At 41.7% G+C, this 15735-nt stretch overlaps 1 protein-coding gene across 1 annotated transcript in view; it reads left to right on the top strand.

Annotated features, from left to right (window-relative positions):
- The window catches only part of ARHGAP27 (Rho GTPase activating protein 27), a 117731-nt gene extending 103553 nt beyond the window's left edge, over nt 1-14178 (top strand). Inside the window, exon 15 of the mRNA XM_075276796.1 lies at nt 13855-14178. Coding sequence (XP_075132897.1) covers nt 13855-14032 — 178 coding nt within the window. The 3' untranslated portion in view covers nt 14033-14178. The remainder of the gene's footprint in view (nt 1-13854) is intronic.
- The last annotated feature ends 1557 nt before the right edge of the window (nt 14179-15735 follow it).

The raw sequence follows: 15735 nt of genomic DNA, 5'->3' as shown, positions 1-15735 counted from the left end.
CTTCTAGGCAGGGGCCTGCTTTATCTTCCAGGCAGGGGCCTGCTTTGTCTTCCAGCACACAAGGCTGCTTTAAAGATTGACCGAGCTGTATGGCCCCTCACTCTACTCACACTCCCACGTACCTCTGTTTACAAACTGACACAAGGTAGGAATAGTGTGGTGTCTCAGGGTCCTTGTTTATCATAGGAAAGTCCTTAATAGGCACAGCAACTTGCAGCAGGTCCTCTCTGTATGACATGTGTCTCCTTCTACCTGCAGCTTCCTGTGTTCACACGCTTTTCCTCCTGGAACATACTATTTTTCTCTGAGCTGTAGGGGGGTTCTTTTGTGAATAGTTTTGCCCTGCAATTTAGTCTTTCGGCAGTAGATGGCAGCAGAAGATCAGACAAATGACACAGTTATTCCATAAGCTCCTTACATAGGCAGTTGGAATACAGTACTGGAAGTACAATGATGGATGCAATAGTCAAAGCTGTAAATAGAATAAATTGAATAAAGCCAATACTGCAGACAGTGACAGGGATAAACACAAGTTAGAGACCAGCAGCAACAATATATACATAAAGCAAAATAAGGTAATCAAATACAAATAGAGAGACACATACCCATGATAATGATGTAAGGTAGAACCTGGAGGGGGCAAAGACCTAACCCCAACGTGCGTTTCGTCGCGAGTGCCTTCTTCCAGGGGTCCCGTCTTCCGTCCCCAGAAGAAGGCACTCGCGCAGAAATGCATGTTGACGTAAGGTCTCTGCCCCCTCCAGGTTCTACCTTACATCTTTATCATGGGTATGTGTCTCTCTATTTGTATTTGATTACCTTATTTTGCTCTATGTATGTATTGTTGCTGCTGGTCTCTACTTTGTGTTTATCCCTGTCCCCGTCTGCAGTATTGGCTTTATTCAATTTATTCTAATTACAGCTTTGACTATTGCGTCCATCATTGTACTTCCAGTACTGTATTCCAACTGCCTACACTTGTGATACTTACTTTGTCTCAATCTTGCAGTTTTGGACATACATTATACCAGATAGCTACCCATAGAGATTATATTGTATTTACTGCACTACTCATTGTACTTTTTATGTTATATACTATTATTGTACCTTTTTGCTTTATTGATACCTGTGTTGGGGCAAATTCTTATGTCTGTTGGTAATTATCCTTCCTAACTTTTAATCGTATTTAATAAAGTTTACTCTTATTATGTATTTCTGTCCGTTTCTTTAGTTTTGCTTAGTTCATTTTGTCCATAGGAGTACAGTGTTTACGTTGTGACCCATACAGAGGGAATATGGTATGTTTTTTGTACTTTTGTCGTTCCCTTGATGTAATGTTTGTTATATAGTCATAGCATTGGTTCTATTATACGATGCCAAAGGCAGCATCTTAATAGAACTGCTGTCATTATGCTATTCACTGCAATACAGTAGTATTGCAGTGAATAGTATGAGCGATCAGGCCCCCTAGATTTCAAGGTACCTAGGGGGCCATAAATTTAAAAGAAGAAAAAAAAGTTTTTAAAAGTATTAAAAAATTAAAAAAAAAAAAAATACGAAAGTTCATATCACCCTCCTTTCCCTAGATCAGATATAAAAGTAAATAAACAAAAGTAAAGATAAACATATTAGGTATACCTGCGCTCAAAAATGCCCGAACTATTAAAATATTTATCCTATACGGTGAACGGCGTAGCGGCAAAAAAAAAAATAAAATAGCCAAATAGCGTTTTTTTCAACACTTTGTCTCCTATAAAAAAATTTAATAGAGTGATCAAACCATCAGATCTTTCCCCAAATGGTATCAATAAAAACTTCATCTTGTCCCGCATAAAAGACACAACACCCAACTCCATACATGTAAATATGAAAAAGTTACTGGTGTCACAACATGGCGACACAATTTTTTTTTCTATTTTGCAGAGTTTTACATTTTTTAAAAGGTATCAAAACACTAGAAATACTATATAAATTTGATATCTCCGTGTTCATACTGACACGCAGAACACAGGTAACATGTCATTTTTACCAAACAGTGAACGCTGTAAAAATTAAACCCATATGAAAATGGCGCAAATGCATTTTTTTCTCCAATTGCACCTCATTCTGAATTTTTTTCCTGCTTCCCAGTATATTGCACAGGATATTGAATGGTGCTGTTACAAAGTACAATTTGTCCCGCAAACAATAAGTCATCATGTGACTCTGTGAACTGAAAAATTAAAAAGTTATGGCTCTTGAAATGTGAGGAGGGAAAAATGAAAATGCGAAACCGAAAAATGGCTGGGTCCTTATCTACTAGGATTATTTTCTCTGGTTATTTTTCCAAAAAGTACCAGATGTGAATAAAAAAAAAGAGTAACTTCTATTTTCAAACCTTCTTGATATGAGAGTAAGGAGTAAATTGACTATCATGGCAAAAACTAGAACATAGTAACATAGTTGATAAGGTTGGAAAAAGCCACAAATCCATCAACTCCAACACATAATTGATCCAAATCAATTGGCTGATTCCAATTCCCCCATCAGAGGAAAAAAATCTTCCCAACCTTAAATATGTCAATTATTAAGTCCATGAATCATCATCCTATTCCAAACAAATTGAAATTGATATTTTTACTTTCAAGAAAGACAGCAGTCCTCTCTTGAATTTGTACAAATTATCAGCTATTACCACATCCTGTGGCAATGAGATCGATAACCTCACCGATCTTACTGTAAAGAAGACCCTCCTATGACCATTAAACTCTTTTATTCTCCATGTTGAGGATGCTCTATTGTCAAACTTACAGGTGTTGGTTTGAAGCGATCCTTGGAAAGATCTTTTTTCCAAACCAAACAACCCCAAGATTGATACCCTATCTTTATACTATAAACCACCAATCCTTTTAATTACATTGATCACCCTCTTCTACCCTCGAGCTTGTGCAGCTATCGTGTAAGACAGGGTTTTACATTATTTTTTTTTTCTCCCAAAAAAATGGCTAGGACTTATTTTTGGCGTAGATAGGGGTTCAATTTTTTTGGCCTGGAATGAATCAGAATCTTTTCTGATTCATTATAAATGAGTTTTATAAAATGGTTAGAGTTATGGTTAGGTTAAGTAACCCTAACTCTAACTTACATTCACAATTGATGTTTCAGTGTCAGTCACGTAAGTAACTAAGTCCACAGCATAGTAGCGGTCAGCAAATGGGACCCAGGAGACGGCACTCTGAAGGTGGACTCAGGAGGCGGGACTCTGGAGTGGGACTCAGGAGTAGGTGAGCAGATTTTAACCTGCCATGGTGAGAGGAAGCCAGGGATTTGTTAATTTGGGAGCAACAGTATGTCTATTCTCTGTTTCCGTGACATCACGTTTCATATCCTAGCGCTGACTGTAACTATGGCTTATTTTTGGATTAGAGCTTATATTTCAAGCCCATTCCAAAAACCATTCAAAATAATGCTATGGCTTATTTTCACAGTAGAACTTATTTTTGGAGAAACACAGTATGTTTTTTTTTTTTATGTACAGGTGCCCAAAATTGTGCACAGCATTGTTCATATGTAGAGATGAGTGAGTATATTCGATCGAATACCTCTCCTGCATAGTTATAGGTGTGAAAAAGTGCCAGGGAAGGTGGGAGGGGCAGTAAAAATTTGATGCCCCTCCCACCTTTCCTGGCACTTTTTCACACCAATAACTATGCAGGGGAGGTATTCGATCGAATATACTCACTCATCTCTATATATGGCCTAACAAGTGATCTGTATACAAGCAAAACTATACCCTTGTTGTGAGCCTCTATTCCTTTCTTGATGCATCTCATAATTTATTTGACTTGGCAACAACTACCTGACACTGGTTGCTGAAGTTAAAGGGGTTATCCAGCTTCCAAAAATTATCTGCAAATACATCCATAGCAGTGCTAAATACTCACTGTTTCCTCACCTTTCCTTGACTTTATTTTACTTGAGACTCCTTGTATCACTGTTATTTACATGCAGTAAATCTGTGAACAAACTACATTTTCTGTGATGCATCTGCCTGCTTTCCTCTAATGAGATCACAGGTAATAAATCACTCCCACATCTGAGGTCACATGATGCTGTGATATTTTGTTTGGATGCTCACTCCCCTTTCCCCCTTGTGAGCAGCAAACACAGAGAGTGAGAGCAGGCAGATGCATCATGGGAAATGTAGTTTCATCAGAGATTCACTGTATGTAAATAACAGTGATACAAAAAGTCTTGTGATACTTGGCCCAAGTGCATATCTGTGCATTTATCCACATTAAAGCTTATTTTCCAGGGAAAAGGCATGGCCTGGCTATGGCAACACAGAGACATATATTTGTCTTAGCTACCATCTCCATATCCTTCCCTGGGATGCCTTAACACCTATTGCTGGCATATAGATATGGGCAACCAAAGCAGGGGTGCTGAAGGGGCTTGACCAACAATTGTCCACCAACAATATGTCAGGGTAAGTTTCTGAACTGCTTCCGCGTTGTCCTAGAGTTCCTGAGCACCATGCGGGGGACCCTACGATGGTGGCTGCAACAGTGCCTGATCAATCCCCTGGAGGCCTTCCTGATGTAGCCCTGCTCTCTCTCACTTTTTCCTGTCTGGTGCTGGGGCCTCTTCACCGGTGCCTGACTCCTACCTGCATGTCTCTTGGATAGTGGTAGTGGTGGTGGTGGTGGGGGGGGGGGGGCAGGCTCTGAGAGGCCTGCTAGTGCTCCATCTTCCCCTGACTCCGGTCACGTCATAGGCAGAGTGGCCCTTCATGACGCTGCATGGCCATCCACACACTGGAGTTTGTGAATCTGCTCCACTGGTAGCTTCTTTTGGACTTAGACTGTAGGGTCTATAGTGTCTTGAACTGAATTTCCATGGGAATGATCCACCTGAAGCACTCTCGTAGCTGAGCCACCCTTCATGTGGCTCTCAACCAGTTACAGCTTCCACTGTGTTGTTTTCTTCGCTCACTCCTGTCCTCTTGAAGGGAGGGCCCACTACCTCACAAAGACCCGCAGAGCCACTAGAGGCACAGTATGGAGAACCCTCCTCACACCCTCTCACAGTTTCCCTGAGATGGAGGCCTATGTCGCCAGACTGGAGCAATCTTACAAACAGAATTGTCAGCAGTGCATGCTAATGTTGAGTGGAGAGTAGAGGTAATGCCTTATCTAACAGGCTAACAGTGCAGGAGTCCGCCATCTATACCCATGCTTTCTAACTGCATTACTTAACAGACCTCCTGAATGAGACCTAAAACTCAATAAAGACCCCCAGTGTTGTTGGGAGAGACTGTGCCTACAATGCTGACATCCCATCCTCTACTCTGCTCCTCTTTTGGGTCTTAATATCACCAAAAAAAAAGAATCAGATTTTATAGTAGCTACATATGAAATGCTCTCACATTTTGATCTAACAGGAGACCCACTTGCCATGTATTCTCTATAGATACTACCCAACCTGGTTCCACAGCTTCAACCAAGCCACAAAATGGGAGTGCTTTATATAGATCCCAACAACATTAGGTTTTGGGTATGTTACTTGATCCAAAGGTTCTTCTTGAAGCTATTCATAGGCATTTCTTTTTTTTTCTTTTTTTTTTTTTTTTAATTAAATGTAGATTGTGAGCCCCACATAGAGCTCACAATATACATTTTTCCCTATCAGTATGTCTTTGGAATATGGGATGGAAATCCATGCAAACACGGGGAGAACATACAAACTCCTTGCAGATGGTTTTTTGTCCTTGGCGGGATTAGAACACCAGGACTCAGCGCTGCAAGGCTGCAGTGCTAACCACTGAGCCACCGTGTGGCCCCCTGCTATTCATAGGCATTTCTGTGGTTACAGTGGTGGGGTGCTACCTCCCCAACCAGGGACAGATTACATACTATAAGTGGCTGCTTTGCAGACCTGAAGAGATAAGCAAGGGGGTGGTTATCCTGGGTGGCAACTTTGATTTAGTTCTTGATCCGTTAGTTGACTCCTTGCCTCTCTGTTCCTTATCAACCCCTGCCAAAGTGTGACAGCTTAAAAAGACTATCCATGACAGCCACCTTGTAGATGTCTGGGGGATTCTACATCCCCAGGGCCACGGCTGCGCATATTACTCCCCTGCGCATGACTCGTATGGCTGAATAAACTATCTTTTCAGTAGTCACATCCGCGGTGACCCAGATCGGACCTGCTCTCTGGTTTGACCACTCCCCAGTGTTCCTATCCCTGGAAATTCCAGGACTGGCATCACTTCCTTTCACGTGGTGACTAAACAACGTTCTCCTCTCCTTAAGGATACCCCTTTTAAAGATTAAATCCATTCTATGATCCATGAGTTTGAAATCCATTGCGATACTACTCCCATCCTGCTCCAGTGGGAATTGCTTAAATGTGTTATGGGGGGGCGTCATAAATCATGGAGAACATCTTAAACTAAAGAGGGCATCCTTGGTTGCCATCTGCCTTGCAAAAATACACTCCTTGGAAGTATCCCATAAACAATCCCACGTTTAGTCTACGTTAAACAAATGCCTGAACACTAGAGAGGAACTGCAATCAAAGAAATTTATCTGCATGCTAGAGACCAGGTACGTAGACACTATTACGATTTTGCTAGTAAATGGAGATTGTTGGCTTAACACTTATACTCTCGGAATGAATTGACTTACATTCCACATGTTCATGACAAGGGGGTCAAGAAATTTACAATACTGTTGACTTTGTTGCAGCTTTCTAAGCAGTTACAGCATCTTGTACAACATTTGCGTTCATTTCTCTGACAAGGCCTGAAATCCCTCCAAACTAGTATCCCGGACTTTGTGGCTGAGACAGCCCTCCCTAATCACACTGACAGTTCCTGCCTAGATGAGCCCTTTACCGAAAAGTAGGTAGCCACTGCTATCAAATTATCTCAAATCCCCCATTGGTTTACTGCTCGTTCTTTAGTGACTTCTTTACTCCCATTATTATGAAAGTGTTTAATGGAATAAAGACCAAGCCCCATTCATGCACCAATCCCTTTTGGCCCTTAGTACAGTTATACCAAAGCCCAATAAGGACCCAAATAGCTGTGTGATCTACTGCCCTACTCACTCAAAGATATTTCAGTAGAACTACACGCTCTATATAAACTTGGTGGTAGTCCTAAGCATAAAGGGTTCTGCAACCCATATCCAAGGAGTAAAAATTTTACTGCACACACCCGTAAGTTTGAAGTGCAAAAAAGTATTCTTTTATTCATAAATTTATTCATAAACAAGGAAGCATTTCACAAATATATTAAGGTATACTATAGTGTCCTATTGGTTTACTATTGATCCATTGTTCATTTTGTGTGCATTTCCTTTGTATTCCTTTGTATTTGTTGAACTCATTTTATTCTGTTGATACATGGCGTGTACCGTAATATATTTGTGAAATACTTCCTTGTTATGGATTCATGAATAAAAGAATACTTTTTTGCACTTCAAGATTACAGGTGTGTGCAGCAAAATTATTACTCCTATCTCACTCATAAACGTGGACATCAAACTGTTTTCTAAATTGCTCGCTAATCGCATGTCCCTGCTGATCCCGGCACTGATCCACACAGATTAGGTTGAAAGGCTGTAAAACCCTGGTAATGCTATCCGGGTCATGGGAGCATGGTTCATCCCTGTGCTTGTATTTCATTGATGTGGAACAGTCCTTTGACCATGTTTCCAGTTGAGCATTGGATCTGGCTTTATGGGAAAAAATATTTCTCTGTATTATGACCCCTCAGTTTGTGTGCAGGGCCAACTGGATGTTGTCCGAGCCCTTCATGGTCCAGAACAGAACCAGACAGAGTTGTCACCTATCCCTGCTTCTGTACTTCTCTACAAATGGAGCACCTGATTTGGTAATCTGAACAATTTCTAAGTAAACTTCTCTAAGAGTGAGGTTGTCAATAATATCCTGCCTCCCCAAGTGAAGTTGAACATTTGACTGATCACTTTTCCTTTCGATGCCATTGAACACGTCAATTACCTGGGGAACTTGGTGATAGGTAGAGGGATCATTGCAAGAGTTTTGGGACCATTGAGCCCTCTTTTCCATGATCTTTTCGCCATGATGTTTCCGCCAAGCTGCTCTGCCAGCTGATTTCTGAAATGGCATACAATTGTGCCTGGTTGCTAGGAGTGCCCTGTACCTCCCTTCACATAGATGCAAGCTTCTTGCCCTGAGACCACCTTATCCTCGTTAGAATACCACCAATTCCTTGTGTTCTTACATATGCAAAGACTTGGAAAGCATTTTCATGCAACCTGAGAGCCTTCTCCCTCTTATATGGCTTGCTTTTCCGGGAGGCTTTACCGGGTAGTTCCCCCTATATCCATTCTTGGGAGTTCCTGGAATCCTGGTTCACCTCTATTCCTCCAACTGATAACCTGGCGATCCACCCCCCTTCTCCCCACCCATTTCCATGCTCACTGCACACGTTCCCTTGTTCTTTCTCCCTTGTGTCCCTCTGTCTGTCGTTTTCCCTTTTCTGTGCTCGTGGCCTTTTGAGCTCTTTGAAGGTTGCCATTCTTAGTCCACATCCTACTCCCCAACTTGTAGTCCTTTTGCGCAGATTTTCTGATACTTGCCTTTTTGAGATTATACTTTCTTTTCCTCTATATTGCCTTACCAGTTCTCTTTTTTTGTCTTTTGTTAAACTAATTTCAATAAACTTTCATGAAACATAAAACTCAATTGCCATTTCCCTGCCCAAGTTTCCAGCTTTTGTAAGTCCCTTTGTAATGTTACACTATCCTACACTGTGTTGACTACTTTAAACAGTTTAGTATCCACTGCAAATACTGTAAATCCAATATGAGTTTGTACTAGTAATAACAACCTTCTGTTTAGCCAGTTAGACACAGATTCAGATACAAATATTCTTCCCTAATTCCAGTATTCTCACTTTGTGTAGCAACCTTTTTTGTGGAATAGTATCAAATATCTATAAAAATTAAGGTAAGCAAACTAGTTCAGACCTGAAATGTTGCAGTGTGTCACAGAATAACTAAAATGGCCGATATCACATGTAACACACCATAGAAAAAAAAGAACAGAGGATGATATGGTCTCTGTGACATAGGTAGGCTTCTGGTATCACCTGATAGCCTTTCATCCAAACATGAGTGGTGGATGGAGAGGTTACAGTGCTGATGTCAGCATATAAGATACTGGGTCGGAAACAGAAGAGCCATTTTATGACTTTGTAGCATCATTTCGTTAGGTTTATTCAATTTTAGACAGAGGAGGACAAGCTCAGCACTGTACTGTGACTGTATTGCCTGCTGTGTTATAACATATAATGGACTGGTCACCCTTTCAATGCCAGTTTTCAGTTTCTTAAGGATCTTTTTTTATTTTTACATACAGTGTCACATCTGACACTAGTATTGCAATGTGATCTGTGACTGTCCACAGAATGTCTTACATTAATTGTACTAACAAAATTACTCCTTCACCCTTATTCTTAAAGGGATCCTATCTTTTAAACACAATTTTTTCTCCCTAACATGTCGGAATAGCCTTAAGAAAGGCTACCTCCTACCTTTCCTTTTCTTCTCTGTGCTGCCATTCGCCTGCAATCCCGGTTTTTCTCAGTATGCAAATGAGCTCTCTCACAGCACTTAGGGCGGGCCCCATCGCTCAAACAGCACTGGGGGCGTTGCCAATGCTGCCTTTAAGTATTTTTCATAATAGTCACTTCTGCAGCATGTTCTACTCTAAGGGCCCCTTCACACGGAGTTTACGCTCCGCTAATTCAGACACGTATACACGAGCGCTTCAAAACACATCCCATTCACTTCAATGGGAGCGCGTGTAAAGCCAGCTTTACAAGTGCTCCCATTGAAGTGAATGGGATGTGTTTTGAAGCGCTTGTATATACGTGTCTGAAACAGCGGAGCGTAAACTCCATGTGAAGGGGCCCTAAAAGTCACAGACCAAAGTCGCCTTTTTAATGCTAAAGCTCATGTTCTTGTTTAGTAATCTTTAAATACTGTTTTTTGCTAAAAAAAAAAAAAAAAAAAAAAAAAAATTACTGAAAAAATGCAATTGGGGGAAATTCATCATTCCCTATACGTCAGTTTTCTGGTCTAGAGGGATAATATTAAGGATCATTTTGGTACAAGCCTCAGCTCAATTGACTTATATAACTCACGCCATTTGTTATTACTGAGCAAATTTCAGAAAATTCAGTACCTGGTTGATACCAGAAACCAATTATCTGGTAAACAAGTCAAGTCAGTATAATAGCAAACTAACACAAGAGCCTGACTAGAAAGTAATAACCTAATAGAAGGCACCTGGAGAGTCTAGAAGACATCTTAAATATCCTTCCTCAGCTGCTGATAGGTTTAGCATCACAGAGTTCTAATTAGCTACAGAGTCAGAAAAATCAGTTCTGTTTAGCTATAGTCACAAAAAGATTATCGGCGCTGCAACCTTAACCCCTTAAGGACCAGGCCATTTTTTGGTTTCGCATTTTCGTTTTTCCCTCCTCACATTTCAAGAGCCATAACTTTTTCATTTTTCAGTTCACAGAGTCACATGATGGCTTATTGTTTGCGGGACAAATTGTACTTTGTAATGGCACCATTCAATATGCTGTGCAATGTACTGGGAAGCTGGAAAAAAATTCAGAATGAGGTGCAATTGGAGAAAAAATGCATTTGCGCCATTTTCTTATGGGTTTAATTTTTACAGCGTTCACTGTTTGGTACAAATGACATGTTACCTGTGTTCTACGTGTCAGTACGAACGCGGTGATACCAAATTTATATAGTATTTGAAATGTTTTGATACTTTTAAAAAAATGATAAACTTTGCAAAATAGAAAAAAAAATTTGTGTCATCATGTTCTAACACCTGTAACTTTTTCATATTTCCATGTATGGAGCTGGTTGTGGTGTCTTTTTATGCGGGACAAGATGACGTTTCTATTGATACCATTTGGGGAAAGATCTGATGGTTTGATCACTTTTTATTCAATTTTTTATAAGAGGCAAAGTGTTGAAAAAAACGCTTTTTGGCTGTTTTTATTTTTTTTGCCGCTACGTTGTTCGCAGTACGGGATAAATGTTTTAATATTCTAATAGTTCGAGCATTTTGGAGCGCGGGGATACCTAATATGTTTATGTTTAATGTTCTTTAATTACTTTTATAGCTAATCTAGGGAAAGGGGGATGATTTGAACTTTTATATTTTTTTTATTTTTTTTAATACTTTTAAAAACTTTTTTTTTTCTTCTGTTACATTTATGATCAGACCCCTTAGGTACCTTGAAACCTAGGGGGTCTGATCGCCCATACTATTCACTGCAATACTACAGTATTGCAGTGAATAGCAAAATCGCAGCACTTTCTCTCTAGTGCAGAGACAAGCCTGGAAGCCTTCAATAGGCTTCCGGCTGTCATAGCAACCGATCACCGCCCTCATGTGACGTTCAGGAGGGCGGCGATCGGGGAAACATGGCGGCGCCCATGCCGCCTGCGCTGTTTACACGCTGCGGTCGCGTTTGACCGCAGTGTGTAAAGGGTTAACAGCAGCGATCGGCTCGGGCACCGACCGCTGCTGTTATTGGCAGGTCCTGGCTGTATGATACAGCCGGCATCTGCCGTGTATGGAGCGAGCTCAGCGTGTGAGCTCGCTCTATACATCCCCATGCGACCCATGACGTACAGTTACGTCAAGGGTCGCTAAGGGGTTAAAATGGTAGTCTCATCTCAAGGATCCTATCTATATTGCGAGCTTCATTTCCATAACCACAGACCTGGGGACGATCTTATCTCTCCACCCAGGACAAGTGAAGGGAGACACATTCGTATCAGTTAGCATCAGTTAGTGTCCGTTTTTTTTTTATACTGTCCGTTTTTTGGGTTTTTTTGCTGTTTATGCTTTCAGAGCATGCGCAGAAAATAAATGGACACAAATAATGGACGGTAACTGATGGCTATCAGTTAGGGCTCGTTCACACAGGGCAAGAGGGGGTGGATTTTGGCGCCCCCTCACAATAGAGGTCTATGTAGACCGCTAGCTAAACTTTTTTCCGTGAGCGGCATGTTGCCACTCACAGAAAAAAGAAGTGAGCTGCCTTTTCTTCAGGCGGATTCTGTGGCTGATTCCGCCTCAGCGTCCGCCTCGTGGCAGCACCCTTCGGACTAGGCCCATTCATTTGGGCCTACTCCGGAGCGGGAAGCCGTGACTGTCGGAAGCCGCGACAGTCATGGCAGGCAGATTTTGGCCCTATTTGGCTTCCCGTGTCACAATCAGGACCAAAATCCGCCATTCCACGTGAACTAGCCCATGTGAACTAGCCCTTACTGTCTGTTATATGTCCGTTGCCCATAGACCTCAAAGTTAAAAAAAAAAATAAATAACGGACACTTGCTGCCTGTTTTTTTTAAACGAACAGAACAGTCCTGCATGTAGGATTTTTTGTCCACTTGAAAAAATGGACATGGTTGTAAAGGAACACTAAAGGACACAAATGGACACTAAAGGACACAAGTTAAAATCCCATTGAAATTATTGGAAAGTGCAAACGGACCAGCTAGTGTCTGTTGCTAAAATCTTGTATGGACAATAGCCACGGACACTGCTGAGCGGACACCAACGGTAGTGTGAATGCTCCTGAAGCTATTGGAGTTGTTCAGAACCTCCACCAATAAGCCAGCGTAGAAACAGGCATCAAGAGCATTAATTTTATTGTTCACTATGCGATGATTCATCTCTCGTAAAGGCCCTGTAGGAAAATTGAACACTTTCTTCCTAGGTCCCCCTTACATTACAGCTGCTCTCTTGAGATCCCTACTGTTACGAACCAAATGCAGTATAGATAATTAGATCCATAAACTAAACACCCCTGCATACCGTAGCAAACAGTGAGCGTCCGGTGCCCCCCAGAACCAAGCCAAAACCAGCCTCCGGTGGTTTTCACCAGAGCCCCTGATGGTGCAGATGGACTTTGCTGCTTCCTTCAGCCAGAGGGGCAGTAGCCCAGAGAGCACAGGACGCACAGCACACCACAAGTCACAGCAGGCCCAGAAATCCAAAACCACTCACCTGAGAGTGCAGAGGTTACAGGAGGTTCTGAAGCAGGAGAGGGTGCAGTGGCAAACAGGATCCAGGCAGTGGCAGAAGGTATATTCATCATGTAGTCGTTCAGTCCAGTCAGCAACAGGAGGTATCGCAGTACAGAGGGGTGAGACAAAAGAGTAGTCAGCAGGCCTGGTTGGTATCAGAAGATCAAGGCGGTACCAAAACAGAGATTAGCGAGGAGTGGTCTAGAAGGCAAGCAGTGGTCACAATAGGAGGGAGCAGAAGTACAGAGTTAGCAGGTAGAAAACGAGGTCAGGGAGTGGAAGCCAGAAGTCAAACACCAGAATGTCACCATAAACACATGTCAGAAGCTAACACCCAGAAGAACACGGAACAGCCAGTGTTGCAGGAGCAGTGGAAGTGCAGAGATATAGGTTCGAGAGTGCAGGACAGTTAACCCCTTGAGAAACGAGCGCACTGGCATATGTGAGGCCCCACAGCTACATTGCTGAACAATCAATGCTGTTAGTTTTGGTGATATATGCTATTTAGACTCTGTACTGTCAGGCAGGAGCAGTAAAGGGGTGTGATTTTGAGCTCTGACACTGGCTGCCTCTGATTGGAGCTTTGAATCAGTTTAGATTATTATGTTGTATACTATAGCTAATCAACTTTGGCGTGAGAAGAAAAGAGGTCCATAAAATTCTGCAGTTTAATCCAAAAACGTGTAATCTGAATAATAAATGAAAGCCAAATGTGGGGCACATTTTTACTTTAATCTTTATTTTGTGATTTTAGTGTTATTGAGCATAAAGACTCAAACCGGATGTCGGTTCAGAGTGTTGCCATTGTGTTTGGGCCAACTCTATTGAAGCCTGAGCTGGAGGGTGGCAACATTGCCATGAACATGGTCTATCAAAACCAAATTGTGGAGCAGATTCTCATCCATTACAACTTTATCTTCTCTACCAGCTGATGGACTGCTGAAAGGAAACTCACTGACAGTGAAATGAAGGTGCAGGTCGCCTGAGTACATCTCCCTATTTTGTGTATAGACTGTACCATGTATACATAACCTAAAATCTACTGTTAATGTCGTCTGCCCCATCACATAATGAAGAATTTCCAGTGTTTGGAGCAGACTACAGATATTTGTGGAATAAACTTTATGTATCTGTATATAATAATAAATATACTATATGAAACATATCTGATAATATAATATAATATTGTGAGAGGGCTCTCAGGAAATAGCTGATTGGATGCTACTTACAGGAACAATAAGGTCTTCTGTTTTTGTACATTGTCCTTCACTTGTAGGCAATCTTGTCTTTTCCTTTCTGTCACCAGTTTTCTGGCGTGAAATATAATGGAAATCTATAATGGAAATTGTAACCAGTGTAGATTTCCATTCTGGTGCAGGCTGTAGACTCTTCATAAATCTCACTTTTCCTGCATCAGTGGGGCTGTTTATTAAGACTGGTATATGATATGTATTAATAAATTTCCTCATTGTATGGTGGTGTTAAGTGCTGGTTCTGTCACAAATGTTCACTTCATTAATCTCATTTATACAAAGCATCTTTCTTTTTCAATCAAAGAAGGAGAACATATGAAGTATGGCACTCTGTCTGCTAATCTGCTCTGTGCGTCATGTCTTCTCATTTTTGCATAATACACGTGTAAAGAATACACGTTTAACAATCAGACTCCCATTGACTTCAATGACATTTTTTACACGTATAAAATTCAGCACATACATAGATTGTAACCTCGATTAAAACATAGGCTACTTTTTACCCCGGTAAATGACATGGCTTCATGACTGTTATTTATTTTTGTTCACATACTATATTACACTGCTCTTGCAGCAGCTTATCTCAGGTTCCAGGTCTGTTATCTCTCTGCTAACCCTCAGTGGATTGTGTACATGCATTTGCATATTATCTGATCAGCAACAGGCAACATGCTGACAGACTGGGTGGGAAAACACCTTTAATGCAAATTCACAGTTTGCTACTTTTACACATGCCGGGAAAAAGAGAATCTAATTTGTTGCAAAATTCTAAAACAGCGACGTAGCCAGAAGTCAACAGAGTTCTCCTCAAGTGGAGCTGATGGGGATCATTGGCGCCAACAGCATGCTCATTATATTGTGTCCCAGTGAGCTGCTAAGATGCCGGAACAATCACGGACACAATGCGAGGAATGAGTTCAGTGGCAGGCCAGCTTGACAGCTGCCAAAACGCCGGAGCAGATGGATTATGAACGCCAACAACATGCTTATTATATGGCTTCACAGCGAGCTGCCGAAACGCCAGAGTAGGCGGATCATCGACCGCAACGACAAGCTCATTATATGGTATCCCAGCGAGCTGCTGAGATGCCAGAACAAACACAGGCACAGCGCAATGAACGAGTTTAGTGGCAGGCCAGCTTCACCGCTGCCAAAACGCCCGAGCAGATGGATTATCAACGCCAAAAACACGCTCATTATATGGCTTCACAGTGAGCTGCTGAGTTGCCAGAACAATCACTGACACAGCACGAGGAATGAGTTCAGCAGCAGGCCAGGTTGACAGCTGCTGAAACGCTGGAGCAGGCCAATCATCAACACCAACAACACGCTCATTATATGGCGTCCCAGCGAGCTGCTGATATTCCGGAACAATCACAGGC

The sequence above is a fragment of the Leptodactylus fuscus genome, chromosome 6 (genome assembly GCF_031893055.1).
Source record: "Leptodactylus fuscus isolate aLepFus1 chromosome 6, aLepFus1.hap2, whole genome shotgun sequence".
NCBI classification, from domain to species: domain Eukaryota; kingdom Metazoa; phylum Chordata; class Amphibia; order Anura; family Leptodactylidae; genus Leptodactylus; species Leptodactylus fuscus.
Note: the sequence above shows the minus strand (reverse complement) of the source record. Positions and strands in the feature narration are given on the sequence as shown.